The sequence below is a fragment of the Grampus griseus genome (genome assembly GCF_964374135.1).
Source record: "Grampus griseus genome assembly, chromosome: 14".
In the NCBI taxonomy this organism is placed as follows: domain Eukaryota; kingdom Metazoa; phylum Chordata; class Mammalia; order Artiodactyla; family Delphinidae; genus Grampus; species Grampus griseus.
Genome location: NC_139008.1, coordinates 40,492,169 through 40,515,804, shown reverse-complemented (window position 1 = coordinate 40,515,804; position 23,636 = coordinate 40,492,169). Strand labels below are relative to the sequence as shown.

The 23,636-nt window shown below is 42.2% G+C and overlaps 1 protein-coding gene across 2 annotated transcripts in view; it reads left to right on the top strand.

Moving 5' to 3' along the window:
- DZANK1 (double zinc ribbon and ankyrin repeat domains 1) overlaps positions 1 to 23,636 on the top strand; it is a gene marked incomplete at its 3' end in the record, with an annotated part of 74,040 nt that overhangs the window by 30,424 nt on the left and 19,980 nt on the right. For both annotated transcript variants that reach the window (XM_082669841.1, XM_082669842.1), the window contains 4 exons: positions 929 to 1,042; positions 9,527 to 9,619; positions 16,484 to 16,648; positions 17,975 to 18,182. In XM_082669841.1, the coding sequence (XP_082525967.1) occupies positions 929 to 1,042; positions 9,527 to 9,619; positions 16,484 to 16,648; positions 17,975 to 18,182 (580 nt within the window). The remainder of the gene's footprint in view (positions 1 to 928; positions 1,043 to 9,526; positions 9,620 to 16,483; positions 16,649 to 17,974; positions 18,183 to 23,636) is intronic.

The following is a 23,636-nucleotide window of genomic DNA, read 5'->3' as shown; positions in this document are numbered from 1 at the left end:
TTTATTTTTAAGCCTGGGATCAGCCCTGGGTGTGCATAGCTTAGACTTCGACTGAAGATTGGCCAGAAGTTGTGCTCAAACACCTTGGTACTCCAAGGCTTCCAGTCTCTGCCGAGGGATCTGTTGTGGGCTGGGCGGAACATTCAAACTTCAGGCTGTTTTCAGGCCTGCCCCAGCTCCTACTTTATGCTGAGCTCTCTTGTATCTTCATGTGCAGCCAAGGATGTGTGGGTGGCTTGGACCCTCTTAGGTCTAACGCTGCACATCCGAACATCTTCCAGTCAACTGAGGGTGTGGGAGGAGCTTATCAAGCCCCCTAGAGATGACCTACCTTCTGGAACTCCCCTTCAGGTCCCTGGCTAGTTGCTGGTTCATCAGTTGCCCCAAACAGGACCATGAGCTCAGGCTAGTGGATCCACTGTCCTCCCTGTTTGCTTGCCACTGAGATCATCACCTTAACCGTGCTCCAAGTCACACGAGCCCTGCCCGTCAGCAGCCGCGAAGCTGCTGCTTTTCACAGCCCTCCCTGCTCTGTGGAGCCTCCACGCTGACAGAGCTGGAGGAGGATGCGGACAGCCCAAGGAAGACCCAACAGACGTGTGGTGTCCTTGCCCGAAGTTCATTACTTTTCAGTTTGTTGTCTGTCTTTGGTTGACTTTCAGAATTTTTAAAGTTTTATCCAACTTTATAATTGCTTTTTGGAGAGAAGATGTGTCGATTTCCTCACTCCATCATGCTGTAAGCTATTTTTTCTTTTCTTTATACCTCTCTTTTCTACAATAAACATGTTTTTACTTTAATAGGAAGGAAATAAGAATAAAAGTGGTAATTATTTAAAAGAAATTTTTATTAAAGCAAATTAAACCTTACATTTTAAGATCTACTTATACCTTCAGTTTTTGCCAACCTGACCTCGTTCTTTGTGCAGATGGGCTTATGTGCAGAATGTGAAAACCTGGTGCCCGTGAATACGCCCATCTGTGTGGTCTGTGAGGCTCCTCTCACTCCACAGCTGCAGCCACAGGCCAACCTCCGCTTGAAGGTAATGAAATGTGAATCCATAAAAGTGTGAATAAAACACATAGAAATTAATGTTCAAACCATTAAACATCTTTCTTCAGGTGATGGAATTGGCTAACAATTGATAAGCTGATACCTGTGAACAAAATCCACTCTCATTTTTGGAAAGGCATCTGCCCAAGAGTTTAACTTGCCAGTAGGATCTAAATATCAAGAGAGATACACAGAAATGTGTTCCCTGAACATGGATTTGGAGGACAAATTGCACTGCAGCTAACACAGACAGTTGTTTACTTCATATATTTAAACTCGAACATTGTAATTAATATTGACTTTTCATCTTGTCCTTAAAGTCACTTCATGTTTTCATTTGCTTTGTTTGATTATGGGTCTCTATTACGTAGAAAAGAAGGATTACAGCTAGTCACATGGATGAAAAAGTTAAGTATCATCATGAACATTAAAAAAATCTTGTTAGACAAATGATGTCATGCCATGAAAATTTTTTTGGTAGAATTATTGAACATACAAGTGTATCTTTTCTCCATTTTTCAATTTATAGTCCCATTCACCTCCTTTTTACTTGACCTCAAGTGAACGTCGCTAGAGGATGAAATAGATTTTAATAAAGATAACTTTGGGGATTAAAAAAGCAAGAATTTTTAGCAATAAGGGAAGTGCGTGGACTTAACGTATAATTGGGACTGTAGCACTCCAAAAATGACCTTGTGGAGTCTATGTGGGCAAAGTTTATGAGAGAAAAGGTAAGTCCACTTTTTCTTACATGTCCCAGCTCCCCTTCACTGTGAAAAAAATGTTCAAAAGTATCCCAGGCTAAGTAAACCTTCAGAAGTGAGATTTTGAAGAACTGGCTGGGCCAAAGTCAGGTAGATGAAAATTTACTAATCTTTTTGTTTGATGACTGTTTTCAATCTTAAGAAACTTTAAAAGTCACTGCAGGAAGCCACCATACAGCCCTGGAGGCCTATCTCCAAACTTCCTATACATGAGAGTGAGACACCAGCTTCTCTCTTGTTTAAGTCACCATGATTTTGGCTGTTCTGTCAATCACAGCAGCACCTGTTCTCGCTAATATTTACATTATCCGGGATATTTGAAGATAATATCATTTCAAACCCTTTGAACTATTCAAAACAGGAGGAATAGGGGTAAGTGTTGGCTGAGAGCCAGGTTCAGTATATATCATGTCACCTTCAGCATTTGAAACCCAGACTTCTTCCCATGTTGTGGAAAGACAGGGGGTACAAAGGTATAAGCAAGTCCTCTGTTGAGGATAAACATAGGACTTCTATAGTGATTAGGACCCTCAAATCCAGGAGTGACCCCCTTTTTTTTGCCTTCTCTCTTTTTTTTTAACATCTCTATTGGGGTATAATTGCTTTACAATGTTGTGTTAATTTCTGCTGTATAACAAAGTGAATCAGCTATATGCATACATATATCCCCATATCTCCTCCCTCTTGCGTCTCCCTCCCTCCCTCCCTATCCCACCCCTCCAGGCGGTCACAAAGCACTGAGCTGATCTCCCTGTGCTATGCAGCTGCTTCCCACTAGCTATCTATTTTACATTTGGTAGTGTATCTATGTCCATGCCACTCTCTCACTTCATTCCAGCTGACCCTTCCCCCTCCCCACGTCCTCAAGTCCATTCTCTATGTCTGCGTCTTTATTCCTGAGAGTGACCCCTTTTTAAAGTACAGTTTTGAGGAGAGAGACAATCACTTGAAACTGATTTCTACTCTATTAATGGGCCAAAGGCAGAACATATACCTTATAATGAGGAAATCAATTGATAATTCAAAGATGAAGTTTAGAAAATCAAGCCTGTTTGACTTCTGATGTTGAGTTTTCAAAGAGAGTCATGGAATTGCTGAGCACCCAAGCTTCACATTAGCTAAAAATGCCTCACATAGGCACAGCTTCAGTAAAGGGCTCTCTAAAACATTAACTTTCTCAAGACCTTAGGAAATAATGATTTAGGGTACATTTATCATTATCTCCAGAAGTGAGAATCTCAGGACCATTTCTGTTGGCACGGTGTTTTTTTCCCTGGTGTTTTGTCTGTGTTAACATTGGACTCATACGATTTACTGTTGTTTTTAATAAAGACGTGACTTCAACAGCTGTATGTCTTATACTATTAGTTACACTGCTTTAGTTGAGCTGCTTTTACCAAAGCATTTGGGTCACTCTGCGCGCTCCATCCTCTTCTTTTTTGTGTACTTTACCATGTACACAATACGTTCTGCACCCTAAGAATTTACTGGAATAAATCTGAGCTCCCAGCAGTGCCAGGTGGCACAGGGAGTGGTGTGAGCCTGAGAAGCAGTCGCTGGACACCTGCTCTAGGGTCACTGAACAGGGATGATTAAGGAAAGGAGCCTGAGGAAGGAGCGAGGTCCCCAGGCAGCTGGCATCCCTCACCAAGGCGCAGCCATGAACCTTCCTTCAGGTTCGCCCAGTTTCTCGGGGTTCCACCTTGCCCCTCCCATGCCAGCCCTCAGCTACGGAGCAGCTTTTTCAAAGGCACCTTTGGATGTGGCTTTACCAGCTGCTGCTTCCCGGACCACCCTCTAGGGCTCTGCTCGCTGCATTCCCCGGGCTGTGACCCCTGCACCCACTGCCCCAGTGATCTGGGCCCCCGCTTGCCGTGGTGGCAGGGGGCACAGAGGAGGATTCGTCAGCTCTTATCAGGGGCCAGGGCCAGGGATAGCTTTGAAGAGAGGGTGTCATCTGAGCAGAAGTTGTAGGAGGCACAGGCATTTGCCATATGGGAAGGGGTGGGACAAAGAGAAGTGATGCGTGGGTGTGTGTTCAGGTATGAGGTGGAGGAGGGGGGCGTGCCAGAAAGATGCACAGCGACCGGAAACTGCAGGATGTGCTCCAGAACTTTGCAAGCAGTTCGGGTTCGTGAGCTGCAGAAATGCTGGCGGGGCCCGTGGGCTGTGGGAAATGGTGCCTTCTCTACCCTTCTTTCCCAATGGACTCTGGAGGGTTAAAAGCAAGGAAGGCTTTTAATCAGACTTGATTTTTAGAGCGACCTTTGTCACCGTAACATCTGATCTGCTGGGAAATGCCTGATTTTTACGATGGGACATTCAGTATTGCTGCTACCCACAGAAGGACCCTGGTTGGAAATCTTCATCCCAGTGGCTTTCCCAGAAGTTATAAGGGCGACAGATTTTTAGATGACATTCTCACCCAGAGAGCCTCCTCTGAGGTCAGTGGGAACACCTGTGTAAGCTGCTCACGGAAGCCAGCGTGCCGTCCCTCCCCAAAGCGCCAGCAAGGCCAGTTGATGCCTCCCTCCCATTTCTAGGTTGGTCTCCATCTCACTCCACAAAGTACACAGAGCACCATCGGTCCTCTTCCTGCTGTGATGCAGACAGACCCAACCGCTGTGGCAGGCTTCTCTTGTGTTGATGTAAAGCCCTTGTCAACGCTGAGGAATTTTGCTGCATCAGATACTTTTTTCTACTGCCAGGATTAGAAGATATAGTAGCAGGAGTTTCTTCTTTTATCCTCTGGCCTGTATTTCAGAATAGGAGAGGATTTTATGTTTTTAAAAATTTTCTAATTTTCAGTAACACGTGAAATAGTCCAAAGATACACAATGAAGTGTGTAATTTCCCTACCCCACCTCTGTTTCTATCCCCTGAAATAACCAATGACAGCAGCTTAGTGAGTGTCCTTCTATGTATTTATCTAGATGCACAGAAACATATTTCTATATATTCACACATTTAAATTTGGTTTTGTTTGTTTGACTCTTCCTGCCTCCCTCCCTCCCTTTTCTTTCTTATTTTTTAAATTAATTAATTGATTGATTTATGGCTGCATTGGGTCTTCATTGCTGCCCACGGGCTTTCTCTAGTTGCGGAGAGAGGGTGCTACTCTTCATTGCGGTACGCGGGCTTCCATTGTGGTGGCTTCTCCTTGTTGCGGAGCACAGGCTCTATGTGCGCGGGCTTCAGTAGTTGTGGCTCACGGGCTTAGTTGCTCCACGGCATGTGGGATCTTCCCAGACCAGGGCTCGAACCTGTGTCTCCTGCATTGGCAGGTGGATTCTTAACCACTGTGCCACCAGGGAAGTCCCTCTTTCGTTCGTTCTTTCTTTCTTTTACAAAAAACAAAGGCATCCCTTTGGCCGTTTTCTACAGTTGAAAACTAATGTCAGCATCTCCCCTTTGGCCAGAACACATGAACTCTTTTAGAAAGAGACCTTCAGCTTCCTTCTGGCTCTAACTAGCAACACATGTTTTACCTCCAGGACTCCCATTGTGTCTGGGGTTCCTGGAATCTGTGAGGCTTAGGGCTGGGATTCCCGTGAAGTCATTACTCTTTGAAAGAGATCTGAGGACTCACACAGCGAGGGCACAGGTACCTCCTATGAGACCCCAGCCCCTCGCCCAATGATTCAGGGCTAATGCCAGTGTAACCACCGCTCTGTGTCAAGTTGACCTTGGCATCTTACAAAATCCTCTTTGAGATTAAGTTTGCCAGTACCTACTGGTTTGTGTCAATTAAAGCTTATCATTTTGGAGATTAGAAAATTGTTCTCATCTTCCAGCTGCTTTGTAAGGAAAAGTTTTACCCCAGTGACTAAGCCGGGTCCACGAAATTGCTTGGAACCGTTCAACTGGTCAATGTGTTGCCAGTGCTGTGGATGAGGCAGCAAACGAGGGTATTGGCTTTTTATAAAGTGCTTGTTGTAAATGTTTAGGATCCTCATTAGGGCTGCCTGGTGGTGGCCTGAGTCCCACATCATCCCTACGGACATATGTGAATCTATGATGTAGTGATTGTGATACAAGGTTTTTATCTGGGGGTCATGGTCACTGCTCTTCAAGAAGTGAGCCGCGTGGTGTCAAGAAGCCACCCCAGAAACCATGAGGAAAGCCTGTCGACCAAGAAGGCTGTGCTTACTGGACCGAATACAGTGAGATGAACCAGCACTTTGACCATCTTAGCAGCATCTCAGAAGAGAGAAGATGGGGAAGGGTATTTATAGGGTTTCAGTACCGCGGTTGGGCGATTTTAAAGAGAATTTGACAGGAATGCAGCCTGAGGTAAACTGTGAGCTTTGGAAGATGAGGATGTGCCAGTGCAGGTTCATTGGTTGTGACAAATGCACCATCTGGTGCTGGATGTTCATACTGGGGGGTTGTGTGTGCGGACAGGGGTGTATATGGGAACTCCCTGTAATGTCTTCTCAGTTTTGACGTGGACCTTAAACTACTCTAAGAAACAAAGATTATTAAATTCAAAAAAAATTGTTTGAATGTTATTTTATTTTTTTATACAGCAGGTTCTTATTAGTTATCTATTTTATACATGTTAGTGTATATATGTCAATTCCAATCTCCCAATTCATCCCACCACCACCACCACCCCCGCTGCTTTCCCCCCTTGGTGTCCATATGTTTGTTCTCTATGTCTGTGTCTCTATTTCTGCCCTGCAAACTTGTTCATCTGTACCATTTTTCTAGGTTCCACATATATGCATTAATATATGATACTAATTTTTCTCTTTCTGACTTACTTCACTCTGTTTAAAGAGAGTTTTGCAAGGCAGTATTGGGATTGGGCAAAGTTAGTTTGGCCTGGGCAGAGTTATGTCATGCTAGTTGTTTTTTCTTTTAATAAATTTATTTATTTTAAGCTGCATCAGGTCTTCGTTGCTATGTGCAGGCTTTCTCTAGTTGCGGTGAGCAGGGGCTACACTTTGTTGCGGTGCACGGGCTTCTCACTGTGGTGGCTTCTCTGTTGCAGAGCACAGGCTCTCGGCATGAGGGCTCAGTAGTTGTGGCTCGTGGGCTCTAGAGCGCAGGCTCAGCAGTTGTGGCACACAGGCTTAGATGCTCTGCAGCATGTGGGATCTTCCCGGACCAGGTCTCGAGCCCATACTCCCTGCATTGGCAGGCGGATTCTTAACCACTGAGCCACCAAGGAAGCCCCTGTCATGCTAGTTTTCATTATTTATTTATTTATTTATTTTCATAAAAATTTCATATCTTTAAGGTGGTGATTTTTTTTTTTTTCGGTACACAGGCCTTTCACTGTTGTGGCCTCTCCCTCTGCAGAGCACAGGCTCCGGACGCACAGACCCAGCGGCCATGGCTTATGGGCCCAGCCGCTCTGTGGCATGTGGAATCTTCCCGGACCGGGGCACGAACCCGTGTCCCCTGCATCGGCAGGCGGACTCTCAACCACTGCGCCACCAGGGAAGCCCCGGTGGTGATGCTTTGATATACATATACAGAGTGAAATGATTACTTCAGTCAAGCTAATTAACATATCCATCTTTGTATACTGGAAATTTGCTAAGAGAGTAGATTCCAGGTGCTCTCACCACACACACACAGACACACACACGTACACAAATGGCAGGTATGGAGGACATACTAGTTCTATTTATTTTTTTATTTTTTAAAAGTTTACCCATTTATTTATTTTTATATTTACTTATTTATTGGGTTGCACCAGATCTTAGTTGCAGCACGTGGGCTCCTTAGTTGTGGTATGCAAAGTCTTAGTTGCGGCATGCGAAGTCTTAGTTGCGGCATGCATGTGGGATCTAGTTCCCTGACCAGGGATCGAACCTGGGCCTCCTGCATTGGGTGTGTGGAGTCTTATCTGCTGAGCCACCAGGGAAGTCCCAGGACATGCTAGTTTTAGATTGTGGGTCCTGCAAGTTGAGGGCCATTGGACTTAATAAGTAAGCAGTTTTACTTAGTTTATAGTTTTCTCTTTCTAGAGTATTTCTTGCAGCAAACAGATGGATTATTTTCATTTGATCTCACTGTATTTTAACTGAGGGACAGGAAATGTGTTTCACTTCTCAGTGGATTCTACCAGATCAGGAAGATCACTGCCTTAAATCTCACAGAAAAGCTCTGATGATTGCAGATTATGCTTTGGGGACCTTAAGCAACTGGGGAGAAAGCTGGAACTGGGAGGTGTCAGGACCCACGGACAGCAAGTCTACGGTTCTCTGCCATTTTGAGGAGCAGTGAGTTGGCCTCTGCCCTTGAGGCGTTCTCTGGGCTGGGAACTGTGGTTTCCCGAGCTGGCTCTGGCTCCTAGGAAGACCTTGGGTTCTTTTACGTAAGTGGGACTTGAGGATGACTTGGAAAGGACAGGGGAATTCTGCAGAATAGTCCAGTGACTAAACAGATGTTAGTTACCAACCTCCCATGGCCGAACTCTGGCTAGGCTGTGTTAACCATCTTTTCTTTTTCTCTTGTTGTTTTCTGTATTGCAGCTTATCCCCAGGTTCCTGACTCAGAAGGTTGAACTTATGACCCATTTTCTAAGATGGTCTTTTTACTTTTCCATTTCTAAGTGAGAAACTACAGAGCAAATCTAAATTCATTTAATATAAAGCCCCGTGGGTAGACCCCAGGCCAAGAACTAGGTTACTTGTAAACGTATACTCTTTTGCTGGTCTTGGGCCTTCCTGTTTATTGTTGAAGCCAGGAGACGGAGCCCACCAAGTAGCACAGTTTCCACAATGAAAAAAATGATAACTCAGAAGCAGTGCAACATAGTCATTTTGCCTTCCTAAGGCCAAATGAGTACTCTCTTTCAGTTTTTTCATTTTGGGGTTTGTTTCTTTCAAAACTATGTTCATTTGTCTGACACTTTATGTTGTAATAATTCCTAAATCCAATTTCAGGGTCTGGGTGTTAGTATAGGGCCTCTAGCTGGCTGATCGGCTGGAAAGACTGCTTAATGATTTCCTTGCACAGCTGTTTGCTCAAAGGAACACCTATTTCTTTCTTTTTTTTTTTTTTTTTGCGGTACGCGGGCCTCTCACTGTTGTGGCCTCTCCCGTTGCGGAGCACAGGCTCCCGATGCGCAAGCTCAGCAGCCATGGCTCACGGGCCCAGCCACTCCGCGGCATGTGGGATCCTCCCGGACCGGGGCACGAACCCATGTCCCCTGCATTGGCAGGCGGACTCTCAACCACTGCGCCACCAGGGAAGCCCTCTTTCTTTTTTTTTTGAACAGTACTTTGATTTCTTGGACTTAAAGAATTTACATACTAAATACTGAATAAGAAAGAAATAGAAAGCGTGATTAAATAAATATGAAACTTCTCAATTCTGGCTTTCATGGCTTTCAGAGTATCATGCCTTGAAATAAAACCTTAAACTTGAATCAACCTACAGATGCCACTTCAAATCAGCACAGCTACATATGGTTTCCCTTTTTGCATGGTGTGTGTGTGTGTGTTCAAACTTGTGTTCCATGTAAGTTATTTTGAAAGATAAGTTTTAGATCATGAAATCATCAGAATATCTGACTGCTAGTCATCATGGTGGTAGATAATGTACCTCATATTATTCCACCTTATTAACACCCTTTAGTCCTAGTATGCTATACTATGCAGATGAATTGGCAGGAAAAATGAATACATTTATCTGTGAAGAAATGAGAGAGCCTCCGTGGAAACATGTATTTCTCATTCTCTGTTTTCAAGGAGAAAGCGATCTGCCGCACCTGCGGCACAGGGAACCCTGCTCACCTGAGATACTGTGTCACCTGTGAGGGGCCCCTGTCTTCATCACAAGAGGTAGGTTGATTGCATGTGCCAGTCCTGTATTTTAATGGCTGATAAATGTTCAGTGTTAGTGATAAGAAATATAGTCTGCAGAGGGGAGAGGAAGTTTGTAGGGGAGGAGAGGAGAGAGACCAAAAGAAGCTGCTCACGGTAAAGTGAAAGCAACATTTCTACGTTCACCAGTACAAAACTGTTTTCAAAGTCTTCAGGGTGATTCAATCAAGTTGGCAATTTCTTACAATTTCGTTTAGTGACTGCATGGAAGGCTGGTGGCAGCCAGTGGGGTAGGGGCCGTTCACATTTCACTCACGGGCAGGCACGTCTGTGTGGACTGTGCCTGCTGTGTTTTTTTGTTTTTGTTTTGTTTTGTTTTTTTAAGAAAAAATTTAAGCTTTATCTTGGTAAAACATTCCAGATTCCCTCAGATCACAGCATATCAATAAGCAAAATGTACACATACTGATTTTATACTGCATGTCAAGTCCCAAATTCCCGATCCTAGGAAAGCAAGTTGCAAAATACAAGTGCTGGTAACAACTATAGGTAGTATTTTAAACAAAAATCAGTGAGTTTTCAGCACTCAAGTGAAATGAGGCTTTAACCAAAAAGAGACTCAATTCCACAGTGTGCCTGCTGTGTTTTGAAATTGAGAGCATGGTGGGCACCCATCACTGGGTTTCCTGCCAGCCTAACTTGAGTGTTTAAAATGAAGGAATTTAAATATAGTGAATAGGTTCCGTGTAGCTGATCTGTTTTATGTTTATAAAATGTTCTGATGAAGTTTAAAATTACTTCCTGGTGGCTCTTGCCCTGGCCTAACAATCCCATGAAGAAGTCGGCGTTTACTAGCCAATTTAGAAGAAAAATACTTGCTTCCTTGGGGGCGTTGTATAATATTTCTCTCTGTTTGGGGGCTTCTCATCTCGGAGCAATTACTTGGGAAGCTGGACAAGCATGTGATGGTCAGTGTAGTCAGCACGTTAGTGTCAGCAGGCAGGGGGTTGCGATCCCGGGGCCGCCAACACAAAGTACCGCAAACCGAGTGGCTGGAAACAGCAGAATTTCATTTTCTCACAGTTTTGGGCACCTGAAGTCCAGAATCAAGATGCTGCCAGAGCCCTGTTGTCCATGACGCTCTAGGGAAGGAACTCTCTCCAGCTCCCTGTGGAGTGCATCACCCCTGTCACCTGGCCACCTTCTCCCTGTATGACTTACACCCTCTTCCCTCTGGGTGTGTATCTCTCTGTCTCCCTTTTTTATAAGGACACCAGTTATACTGGATGAGGGCCCCCCTAATGACCTCATTTTATAATAACTTGATTACCTCTGTAAAGATCCTATTTCCAAATAAGGTCATATTTTTTTAAGAAAAAATTTAACCGTAGGTGCTGGGGTTAGGACTCCTCTTTGGAGGAGATACAATTTACCTTTAAAAAAATCTTTGTTTTTCATATACTTGTAACTTCTTTTCTCTGCTTTTATTTAAATTTTTCTTTTTAATTGTTGATTTACAACAATTCACCCCTTAACAGGAAGGTTGGCCAAGATATCTTTTTTTTTTTTTTTAATTGGCCACACCACGTGGCTTGTGGGATCTTAGTTCCCGACAAGGGATCGGACCCGTGCACCCCTGCTGTGGAAGCACAGAGTATTAACCACTAGATGGCCAGGGAATTCCCCAAGGTATCTGTTAATGCTTTGTCTAATTACTGACAGTCTAAGACTAGCTGATTTAAAGGAACTCTTTTTGTTCCAAGTTTTATAGAGGTATTATTTATAAGCAATAAAACTCACCTATTTTAATTTTACAGGTTAATGACTGTTGGCAGTTATATACAGTCATTTAAACCACCACCACCGTAAAGATACAGAACAATCCCGTTACCGTAAAAAGTTCCCTCATGTTCTTTGGCAGCTGAGCCCCTCCCATAATCACCAGCCCCAGAAAATACTCATCCCTTTGGACACTGTGGCATTGCCTTTTAAGGAAGTATGTAGCTCTTGTGTGCGCGTGTTTGATTTCCTTCATTTACCATAGTGTTTTGAGGTTCATTCATGTATGTATTAATTTTTTAAAACTTTTGATAATTGAGTACTATTCCACCTTATGGATATAATATAACGAATTCATCCATTCACCAGTTAACAGGCACTTGGGTTGTTTCCAGTTTCAGGTTATTATGAATAATGCTGCTGTGAACATTCCACATGCAAGTCTGTGTGTGGACGTAGTTTTCGTTTCTCTTGGGTCAATACATAGGACTGGGATTGCTGGTTCCATCTAAGTTCCTCTTTAATTTTATAAGATGTTGCCGTACTTTTTTCCCAAAGTGTCTATACTGTTTTACATTCCTACCAGTGAGATATGGAGGTTCCAGTTTCTCTGCATTGTCACCAACACTTGGTATTATCAGGCGTTTTTTACATGACTTCCCCTCTTTACCATTTTAATGTCTGTAGGATCTGTAGTGCGACCACCTCTTTCGTTCCAGATGTTTGTAATTTGTGTTCTCAGTTTCCTCTCTCTCTCTCATCCTTTCTCCCGCCTTTTCTCTCTTTTTCTCAGTCTCTCTCTCCAGCTAGAGACTTATAATTTTTTTAAATTTTATTTATTTATTTATTTTTAGCTGTGTTGGGTCTTTGTTGCATGTGGGCTTTCTCTAGTTGCGGCGAGGGGGGCTACTCTTCGTTGCAGTGCGTGGGCTTCTCGTTGTGGTGGTTTCTCTTGCTGTGGAGCACGGGTTCTAGGTGCACAGGCTTCAGTAGTTGTGGCACACGGGCTCAGTAGTTGTGGCTCGCGAGCTCTAGAGCACAGGTTCAGTAGTTGTGGCGCATGGGCATGTGGCTCCTTGGCATGTGGGATCTTCCCAGACCAGAGCTCGAACCCGTGTCCCCTGCATTGGCAGGTGGATTCTTAACCATTGCACCACCAGGAAAGTCCCATAGAGACTTAAAACTTTTATTGATCTTTTCAGAGAACTAGCTTCTGGTTCATTGACTTTCTCTAGTTTTTGGTTTCGTTTTTTGGAATTTTGCTCTTTATTGTTTCCTTTATTCTCTTTGTTTTAGATTTTATTTAATATTCTCTTTCTGATTTCTTAAGGTGAGAATTCAAATCTTTGATTTAAAATTTTTCTTCTTTTTAAAAAGAGACTACAAATTTATCTCTAAGAACTTCTTTAGCAATATTCCACAAATTTATGTAAGTTGTATTTTTATTATAATTCAGTTTAGTTTTATTAAAATTTTATTAAAGTATATTTTCTAACATCCCTTGTGATTTCTCCTTTGGCCTATGATTTATTTAGAGGTTGGTTGTTTAATTTCCAAATATATGGGGTTTCCCTTATCTTATTGTTACTCATTTATAATTTTATTCCATCATAGTCAGAGAACATACCCTCTATGATTTGAGTTATTTTCAGTCAATGAAAATTGTTTTATGGCCCAGTATATAATCTAACCTGGAAAACATACCAGCTGCACTCAAAAGTGTGTTCCGTCATTGTGGGTATTCTATAAATATCACTGAAGTCAAAGTGTAATGTTGCACAGATCTTATATGTCTTTGCTGATCATATTCTAATTGTTCTGATAAATGCTGAGAAAACCTCCAACAATGATTCTGGAATTGTTTACTTCTATCTTTAATTCTGTCACTTTTTGCATCATGTATTTTGTTAAGCACATAAACATTTTTTATTGTTATGTCTTCCTGGTGAATCTAACCTTTATCATTATGAAATTTCCCTCTCTATCTCTTGTAATACATTTTTTCCCCTAAACTTGTTTCAGCCTATATTGATACAGAACCACTCCAGCCTTCCTTTTTATTGTTTACATGGAATATTTTTATCTTTGTATTTACTTTCAGCCTATATAGTTGGACCTTGTCTCTGGCTTCCATATAGTTGTTTTTCCTTTTCATTTTTAAATTTTTGTAATTTTGTTTTTCCTTCTTTAAAAAATAATCCATTGTGATAATTTCTGCCTTTTAAGTGGAATGTTTTGTCCATCAAAGATTAATATAATTATTGATATGTTTGGTTTTTGATCTACCATTTTATTATTGATTATTGATTTTTAGTTTTCCCATCTGTTTTGTTTCCTTTGTTCCTACTTTCTTGCCTTTTGGGGGTTTTTGAATACTTTTTAGAATTATATTTTAATTTTCTTGTTGACTTTTTTTTTTTTTGCGGTACGTGGGCCTCTCACTGTTGTGGCCTCTCCCGTTGTGGAGCACAGGCTCCGGACGCACAGGCTCAGCGGCCATGGCTCACGGGCCCAGCCGCTCCGCAGCATGTGGGATCTTCCCGGACCGGGGCGCGAACCCATGTCCCCTGCATCGGCAGGCGGACTCTCAACCACTGCGCCACCAGGGAAGCCCTCTTGTTGACTTTTTAGCTGTATTTCTTGGCATTATTTTTTAGTAGTTGCCCTAGTGATTAAAATATACATTTTTAACTTTTTAGTCTAATTAGTTACTATTGTACCACATCAGGTTAAATACAGAAATCTTGCAACTATATAGGTTCATATCCTTTCCCCCATCCTTTATGTTACAGTTATACATATTACACCTTTATACATCATAAGCCCTTCAAGAATGTTGTGGTTTATGTTTTAAACAATTGTATGTATCTCTTAAAGAAATTAAGAGAAGAAAGAATATATATATATACACATATACGTATGAATGTATATATGTATAACTGAATCACTGTGCATTTCAATGAAAGGTCTGAAGGCTTTGTATTTAGAAACCCAGATTAGCAAGTTTTGTATCAAAACCCTGCTTTAAGAGCAGGATAAATTGAAATTTAAGTCTGAAGGAAAAGTTTCCAAAGGGTTTCTCCTTTGATTTTATCCCAAAGAGTCTTCCTTTAATTGCACATAAATGGGGCGAGGATAAGTATATACTAAAGGGGTCTTCTTTCTCAGAATCTGGGTGTTGGGAGCTGGGGTAGCCTCTTTCTGGAAGGATGTCTGTTTTAGGACAACAGAGCAATCCCTGAAGTAAAACAGGATACACTGGACGCATAATTTTCTTTGAGGAAAAATTATCCTTAGTAAACACTTTCTATAATGTGTGCACACATTCCGTTATCAATGGAGTCAGTTATTCATTGATCGATTGATTCATTCAGTAACTACTTGAGTGGCTCCCAGGTGCCAGGTCCCAGGTCCTGTGCTTGTGGGGAAAAGTGTGAAATGAGAGTCCTTTCCCTTCAGGAAATCAGGTCTAGTGGGAAGGAAGCTGACACAGGGAGCCTGACCCTGTGCTGAGCACTCCTGCGGACTGCGCTGCGCTTAACCAGGTGAAATCCCGCCGCAGGAGCGCCCCGTGAGGGAGCCACTGTGTTGAAGGGGCTGCATGGAGTCGTGGATGAAAGCCCGGCTATAGCGTAGAGTCGGCTGACCTGGGTTCAGATCGCGGGGCTCACCCCCTCGGTGCCTCGCTTTCCCTCATCTGTAAACAGAGGCGACCAGGGCGCCCGCGTGCCACCTCTGCCGTGGGGTTTAGCAGCGGGAGCAAAGATTCTAGTCCAGGTCCGCCTGCCAGAGTCTCAGAAAGTCTCATGAGACAATCCCAACTCCCTCCCCCAAAGAAAATAATTCTTCTCCTGTGTCAGGAGTGGCAAGTAAGTTGACATTGCCAGATGGAAACCAGAGTCCGAAGGAGAGAGGATGAGCCTCGGCCGTGACCTCTCAGGCCGCCCCCTCTCCTCAGGCTTTTTCTCTAGTAACATCCTCACAGCGAGGGCGGTGGGCACGCTGCCTTTGGCGTCCCAGGTAACGGGGGCTTCAAGATATGTGAGGCACCAGTTTCCTCGACTTTCCATGAAGCAGCGCATGTTCTTTGTTCTAATTTATTCACTGGTGAAGCTCATCATAGTTTTACTCTTTGGGGCAGAAGTACCACCGTATTTCCGGGGTTTGCACTGGCCTGCGGCTTCCTTCTCTTCCGGATCGGGAGGGGGATTGGGGTATTGACCTGCCTGTACGGCCCTGTGTCCACCCGTCCACGTGAGAGCAGGGGAAGCTTGATATGGAGCCGCCATGGGGGTTTTAACACAGCTTCTCTGTGCCTCAGGGGCCCCCGGAGCCAGGCTCCTCCCTTCCACAGCCTTGGTGAAATCGCTTCTTGGGATTTGGGTCCTAGCACCTATTTCCCTAAGAATCTGCAGACAGAGATCATTAGTTCTCTCAGATTGAGAAGGTGTCTCATTGCTGTTTTCATCTGCATTTTTTGAGGTTAAACCTTTTCATTCATCTATTGACCCCTGGTGTTTTCTTCTTTTATGAATTGTCTACTTACCTTTTTAATGAAACACTCAGAATTATTTATGGGAGTAAGGGTCACATGTAAATAATGCAAGAGGTTTTGTGTGAAGGGTTAGTCTCCATTCCCATCCTAGTCCCACGGCTCCTACCCCCAGAAGTAATCACTGTAACCCACTTTCTGAGGTCTTCTTTCAGCCATTCGATGCATTAATAAGTAACTGGTAGTTTAATATGAACACAGACCCAGTTCTTTGCTCCTAGCAGTGTATCTCGTTAGTAACCTCCTTATTTTTTCTGCTGTCTATATGTCCCGTGGTGCGTTTAGACCATCCCCTGGTGCTGGACGTTTAGGGCTGGCTGTTTCCAGTTATTTCCTCTAAAACCACAATCCTGCAGGGAATGGTCTTGAAAATACTTCTTTGTGAATTTGTCCATCTGTAGGATAAATTCTAGAAGGTAGAATTACAGGGTCAGATGGTATGGGCATGTGTTCTTTGGACGGCTGCAGATTGTATGGTATGGGCGTAATTTGTATGGGAAAATTGTGTCTCTGATATTCATGAAAATATAAAAGTATTTTCTATCCTCTAGCCTGGCGTTGCAACTTGCTACTCCGTTTGTTGTAAATGTGGAGCCAGCAATCACCCATCTGCACGATTCTGTGGCTCCTGTGGTATTTACGTGAAGTCCTTGGCAAGACCTAGTGTGGAGAACAGCTTGGCTCCAGCTGCTGGAGAACCTGGCCCTTTTGCTGAGGTGAGGCCTCCATGGTAGTAAGAACTGGACCCAGGAAGGGGTTGTGACTCTGAATTTGTGTTCTCGACCCTGTGAGCCAACCCAGGGGAAGAGAGCCGAAACACTTAGACCTTTCTCGTGGACTTTCAACTGGATGTGTAAATACCTTCAACCACGTTATGTTTTAAACACTCGAGTGATTTCTTCAGAATTCAAAGATGTAAATATGCATTTATCTGTAGTAAATCGAGATCTAACTGCGTGTGCAAGGTAATAGATGTAATGTCATTAGGGAGCTTTAAAATACATGGGATAGAATGTACTCTCGTCTCGTGAATTTCTTATGTAGCACACCAAGAACTTTCCCCCTGCTCTTTTATATTTTAGAAAACTTATATTGGGTTCGTACAATTGCTTTCGCCACTTATAACAACTGGGCATATTTGAGGAAAATCTCACAAGGTTATTTTCAGGACTTAATCTGTAACCAGCTTTGTGTTAGACTTTTATGAATTTGTCTAAGCTACAGAAAGACTTTTCGGGTTTCTTCTCTTCTTTAGATTCTTCAAATCTCTTCATTAGAAGAATTTGAAGCTTGATGATTGTTAGAGAGAATGCATGTGCACTCAGCAACTTTGCATTCATTTTTAGGGAGTTCACGGTTCCTTAACCCAAATGAAAACACTTGCAGATCCCGGGACTGCCAATAACCGAGGTGGCACCTTTGTGCAAATGAGACATGGTGTTTTTCTTCTCAAGACAATTGACTGCCATCTGTTGGAAATTGACTGTAATTTACTAATTTTGTTAGACATTTTATTTTGCCATAAAAATTGTCCTAATAAATATGCAAACATACAATGTCCACTAGGTGAATATTACCCCTTTAGATGCATTGCTTTTGTGCAGTGTGCAACGTACATATCCTTGCACGGTGGTCCTCTCAGGTCCCCAGGCCCAGATGCAGGAGAGTGTCTCAGAGAAAATGTAGGTGCCCAGTAGTTGAGTGTGGATGGGTAGTAAAGTCTATGCTCCTCTGGATTGTAGAGCTGAGAGGATAGATTTCCAGGCCTCAGGCGGCAGGACAGGGAGCATCAGTTGATTTGCCGAATTTGAGACAGTCAGTGGACAAGGGGTGGGGCTGGCTTCAGGGCTCAGGCTGGGAGTTGCTGCGAAAAACAAGCAAAGAAGGTGAGACAAGGCCTGAAAACCCCTTTTAGTTCAAAGTACAGTGTTTTGGAGATACTTTTACTCCTGATTAGAATTGTTTTCTGTGATAAAATGGAGAATTAATTAATTTATATTATAGGTTTTTTTTTTTTAATGTTTTCTGCCTTGCTCATACAGCCTCCATCTGCCTGGCAGCCCCTAAATGTTCCTTTGCCCAAGCCTGATGCTGGGCCTAAGAAGGATGTTGGCACACAGACCACTGGCCTGTTCTACCCGTCTGGGACCCTCCTGGCAAAAAAAGAACTGGAAATGGCTTCTCAGAAGCAGAGGCAGGAGAAAATGAGTGACCATAAACCTCTCCTCACAGCCGTCAGCCCAGGGAGAGGTGAGACACACTCTCCTCTCAGAAGGGAACCCACTCTTTCCCTGAAAGAAAATTACGTCTTTTATCTTCCTTTCGATTCATTTTTATGTACAAGAAGTGCCTTTATTTTTCTTTCTTCAAGTAATTTTGCTTTGTATGAATAATAGCACTTCCTTAAACTTTTAGCATGTTTTGACTCTTAGCCCCGTTGTTGCGCTGGTAAATGAAGTCGCACATAAGAATGTGTACTACTGGGCTTCCCTGGTGGCGCAGTGGTTGAGAGTCCGCCTGCCGATGCAGGGGACGCGGGTTCGTGTCCCGGTCTGGGAGGATCCCACATGCCGCGGAGTGGCTGGGCCCGTGAGCCATGGCCGCTGAGCCTGCGCGTCTGGAGCCTGTGCTCCGCAACGGGAGAGGCCACAGCAGTGAGAGGCCCGCATACCGCAAAAAAAAAAAAAAAAAAAAAATGTGTGCTACTAACACAGAAATGTGCTTAGTCTGCGTCGTTACTGCTGACTGCCGTAATCTCTTTTTCTATTGTGGCAAATTCACATGACACAAAATTCACCATTTAACCATTTTAAAGGGTACAGTTCAGTGGCATTTAGTACATGAGCAGTACAGCCATCACCACTGCATTTCTAGAACCTTTTCATCCCCCCAGAAGTAAACCCTGTACATCCCCTTCCCAAAGGTGTAACGATCACTCATCTACTTTCTGTCTTCATGGATTTGCTTATTCTGGACATATAAGTGGAAGCATATAATATGGTCTTTTGTGACCGGCTTCTTTCACTTAGTATGATGTTTTCAAGTTTTGTCCGTGTAACACGTTTTCAGTACTTCATTCTATTTTTTTAATAATAGCTCAGTGATATTCTATTGTGTGGATATATGACATTTGTTTGTATGTTCACCAGTAATAGACATTTGAGTTGTGTCCAGCTTTGTGTGTGTGTGTGTGTGTGTGTGTGTGTGTGTGTGTGTGTGTGTGTGAACAGGTTTGACTGTTAAGAATAACGGTGCTCTGAACATTCATGTAGAAATTTTTCTGTGGCATATGTTTTCATGTCTCTTGGGTATGTACATAGGAGTGCAGTTGCTGGGTCAAATGGTAACATGTTTAACTTTCTGAGGAACTTCTGGACTCTTTTCCAACGTGGCTGCACTATTTTACATTCTGACTGGCAGTGTATGAGGGTACCGATTTTTCCACATCTTTATCAGCACTTGTTATTATTTGACATTTTCATTACAAGCATCCTAGTGGGTGTGGAGCAGTGTCTCACTACGGTTTTGTTTTTTTTTTTTTGCGGTACGCGGGCCTCTCACTGTTGTGGCCTCTCCCGTTGTGGAGCACAGGCTCCGGACGCGCAGGCTCAGCGGCCATGGCTCACGGGCCCAGCCGCTCCGCGGCATGTGGGATCTTCCCGGACCGGGGCACGAACCCGTGTCCCCTGCATCGGCAGGCGGACTCTCAACCACTGCGCCACCAGGGAAGCCCTCGTTATGGTTTTGATCAGCGTTTCCCTGATGACTAATGATGTTGAGCATCATTTCGTCTGAGTTACCTGATTTATTAGCATCCAGTTGTCCATAGTATCCCTTTATAATCCTTTTTATTTCAATAAGGTTGGTGGTAATATCCCCTGTTTAATTTCTGATTCTAGCAATTTGAGTCACTTCTCTTTTTCTTGGTGAGTCTAGATAAAGATTTGCCGATTTTGCTGATCTCTTTTCAAGAACCAACTTTGGGTTTTGTTGATTTTTTGTATTGCTTTTCTGTTCTGTCTTTCATTAATTTCCACTCTAATCTTCATTATTTCCTTATTTCTTCTTGCTTTAGGTGGAGTTTGCTCTTTTTCTAGTTTCTCAAGGTCAAAGGTTCAGGTCTTTTTTTTTTTTTTTTAGGTGAAATTATTTATTTATTTATTTTGTGGGGTTCAGGTCTTGATTTGAGGCCTTTCTTCTTTTTTAATGTAGGCATTTACAACAATAAATTTCCCTGGGAGTGCTGCTTTCACTGCATCCCATAAGTTTTGGTGTTGTACCTTCATTTTCTTTCAACAATGAATTTTCTAGTTTCCCCTGTGGTTTCTTCTTTGACCCACTGGTTGTTGAAGAATTATTTAATTTCCAAATATTTGTGAGTTCCCCAAATTTCTGTCTGTTATTGATTTCTAGTTTCATTCTATTGTGATCAGAAACATACTTTGTATGATTTTAACCCTTTTAAATTTATTGAGACTTGACATGGCCTAACATGTGATCTATCCTGGAGAATGTTCCATGTGCCCTTGAGAAGAATATATATCCTCTTGGGGGTGGAATAGTCTCTAGATGTCCATGAGGTCCTGCTAGCTTAGAGTGCTGTTCAAGTGGTCTATTTCTTGCTGACCTTCTGCCTAGTTGTTCTATCCATTTTGAAAATAGGGTATTAAAGTGTCCAACCGTTGTTGCTGAGTTGTCTATTTCTCCCATCATTTCCCTCAGTTTTTGCTTCATGTATTTTGGTTATCTGTTATTAGGTACATACTTACAATTGTTTATAATTGTCATACCTTCATGATACCCTTTTTCATTATAAAACGTCCCTATTTTTATCTAGTAACATTTTGTTTGGCTTTAAAATCTATTTTGTCTGGTATTAGTATAGCCAGTCCAGCTTTCTTGTGGTTGCTGTTTGCATGATATATATATTTCCGTATTTTTTACTTTTAATCTGTTTGTATCTTTGAATCTAAAGTGTCTAAAATCTCTGTTTTTTGATTGGGCTGTTAAATTCATTCACATTTAATGTTATTGATAAAGTTGGATTTGTATCTTCCATTTTACTCATTCTTTTCTAAATGTTTGTATCTTTTTGTTCCTGTATTCCTCCTTTACTGCTTGCTTTTGTGTTGCATATTTTCTAATGTAAGATTTGAATGTTTAATGGGTTTTTTCCCCTATACATTGGGTTGACCAAAAAGTTCGTTCAGGTTTTTCCATACCAGCTTATTCCCTTATCTGTTGCTCTAGGGCTTACATTATACATCTTTTTTTTTAAATTTTTATTTATTTTATTTTTGGCTGCGTTGGGTCTTTGTTGCTGCATGGGCTTTCTCTAGTTGTGGCAAGCAGGGGCTACTCTTCATTGTGGTGTGTGGGCTTCTCATCGCGGTGGCTTCTCTTGTTGCAGAGCACAGGCTCTAGGTGCGTGGGCTTCAGTAGTTGTGGCATGCAGCCTCAGTAGTTGTGGCTCACGGGCTCTAGAGCCCAGGCTCAGTAGTTGTGGCACATAGGCTTAGTTGCTCCTCGGTCTGTGGGATCTTCCCAGACCAGGGCTTGAACCTGTGTCCCCTGCATTAGCAGGCAGATTCTTAACCACTGCACCACCAGGGAAGCCCCTTACCTTACACATCTTATCAGAATATGTTTCAGATTTATAGTAATTTAATTCCAGTGTGACACAGAAATGCTACTCCTATATAGCTCTGTTCTTTCTTCCTGGTTTTATAGGTATATATAACAACAATGCCTACATATATATATATTACATCTATATATGTTGCAAACCCAACAAAACACTGTTATATTTATTACTTTATATAACCTTATGTCTTTTAAAAATGCTGAAAGAAGAAAGAACTACAGTTGACCCTTGAACAACATGGCTTTGAACTGTGTGGGTCTGTTTATATGTGGATTTTTTGTTTTCACTGTATGCTTACTTCAGTAAGCATATACATATGCTTATATATACATGATCCACAGTTGGTTGAGTGCACAGATGTGGGACCATGGATACGGAGGGCCAACTCTAAAGTTATATACAGATTTTCAACTGCATGGGGGGTTGGTGCCCATAACCCCTGTGTTGTTCAAGGGTCAACTTTATTATATATTTATGGCTTTTGTCATATTAGCCTCCTTTCTTCCCATTTCTAGTTGTCTTTGTTTACTCCTGTGGATTTGAGTTACCATCTGGAGCCATTTCCTTAGCCCAATCAAGCTTTGCTCCTGTCCACCTCTTTTGTGCTCTTATTGGCCAAGATATTACATTTCTATATGTTATAGGACAAATACTACACCTATATACATATTATTTTATGCAATATATTATTATATTTTTTAGGAGAAGAAAAGAAATAGGCATTTATAATGTCTTTTATAGTTACATGGTTCTTTATCAGTGCTCTTTGTTTTTTTGTGTGTATGGATTCACATTACTGTCTGGAGTCATTTGCTTTGAGCCTGAAGGGCTTTCTTTAGTGTTTCTTATAGGGTGGTCTGATAGCAATGACTTCCCTCAGTTTTTTAGTGTCTGGTGACGTCTTCATTTTGCCTTCATTTTTGAAAGATAACTTCTGGGAATAGGATTCTTGGTTGACAGGTTTTTTTTTTTTTCTTTTGAGCGCTTTGAATATGATATCCCACTGTCTTCTGGCCTCCATGATTTCTGGTGAGAAATCTGCTGTTAATCTCTTGCAGATCCCTTGTATGTGATGAGTCATTTCTCTCCCGCTGCTCTCAAGATTCTCTGTTTTTGTCTCTTAAAAGTGTGTCTTTTGGTGTGGACCCTACTTGGAATTTGTTGAGCTGCTTGGATGTGTAAATTCATGCCTTTCATCAAATTTGGGAAGTTTGGGGCCATTGTTTCTTCAAATATTTTTTCTGCATTTTGCTCTGTCCCCTCTTCTGGGATTCTCATTATGCATATGTTGGTATGCTTGATAGTTTCCTGCAGGTTTCTTAGGCTCTGTTCATTTTTCTTCATTCTTTTTTTCTCTCTGTTTTTTGCATTGCATAATATCTGTTGATCTGTTTCTGAATTTGCTAATTCTTTCTTTTGTCAGTTCAAATTAACTTCTGAGTCTCTCTAGTGAATTTTTAATTTCAATCATTATGCTTTTCTGCTACACAATATTTATTTGGTTCTCTTTATATATAATTTCTGTGTATTTATTGATATTCTGTATTTCATGAGGCACGTTCTTTTACTTCTTCATGCATCATTTCTTTTAGTTCTTTGGATATATTTACAATGGCTGCTTTGAAATCTTTGTTAAATCTCCAACATGTGACCTCTCTCACAGTTTCTGTTGCCTGTTTTTTTTCCTGTGTGTGAATCACAGTTTCTTGTTTCTTTGCATTCTTTTTTTGTCTCTTAAATTTTGTCTTTATTTTTGGAACCTGGACATTTAAAGTAACATATTTAGCAACTCTGGGTACTGACCTCACCTCCAGGCTTGTTACTGTTATTTGCTTGTCTGTTTGTTTAGTGACCAGCTGGACCAGGTTCCTGAGCTCTGTCTCATCCCCACAGTGGGACACCTCTGAAGTTGCTCCTTGGAGAGTGAGGCCTTGGCCATGCACCCTGTCACCCTAGGATGACCGCAATTTTGGCAAGGTTCTCTTTGACCATCTCTTTCCCTGACCATAACCAGCCTTTAAGTTCCACTTATTGCTGGCTGATTGCTTTATTACTTTCCA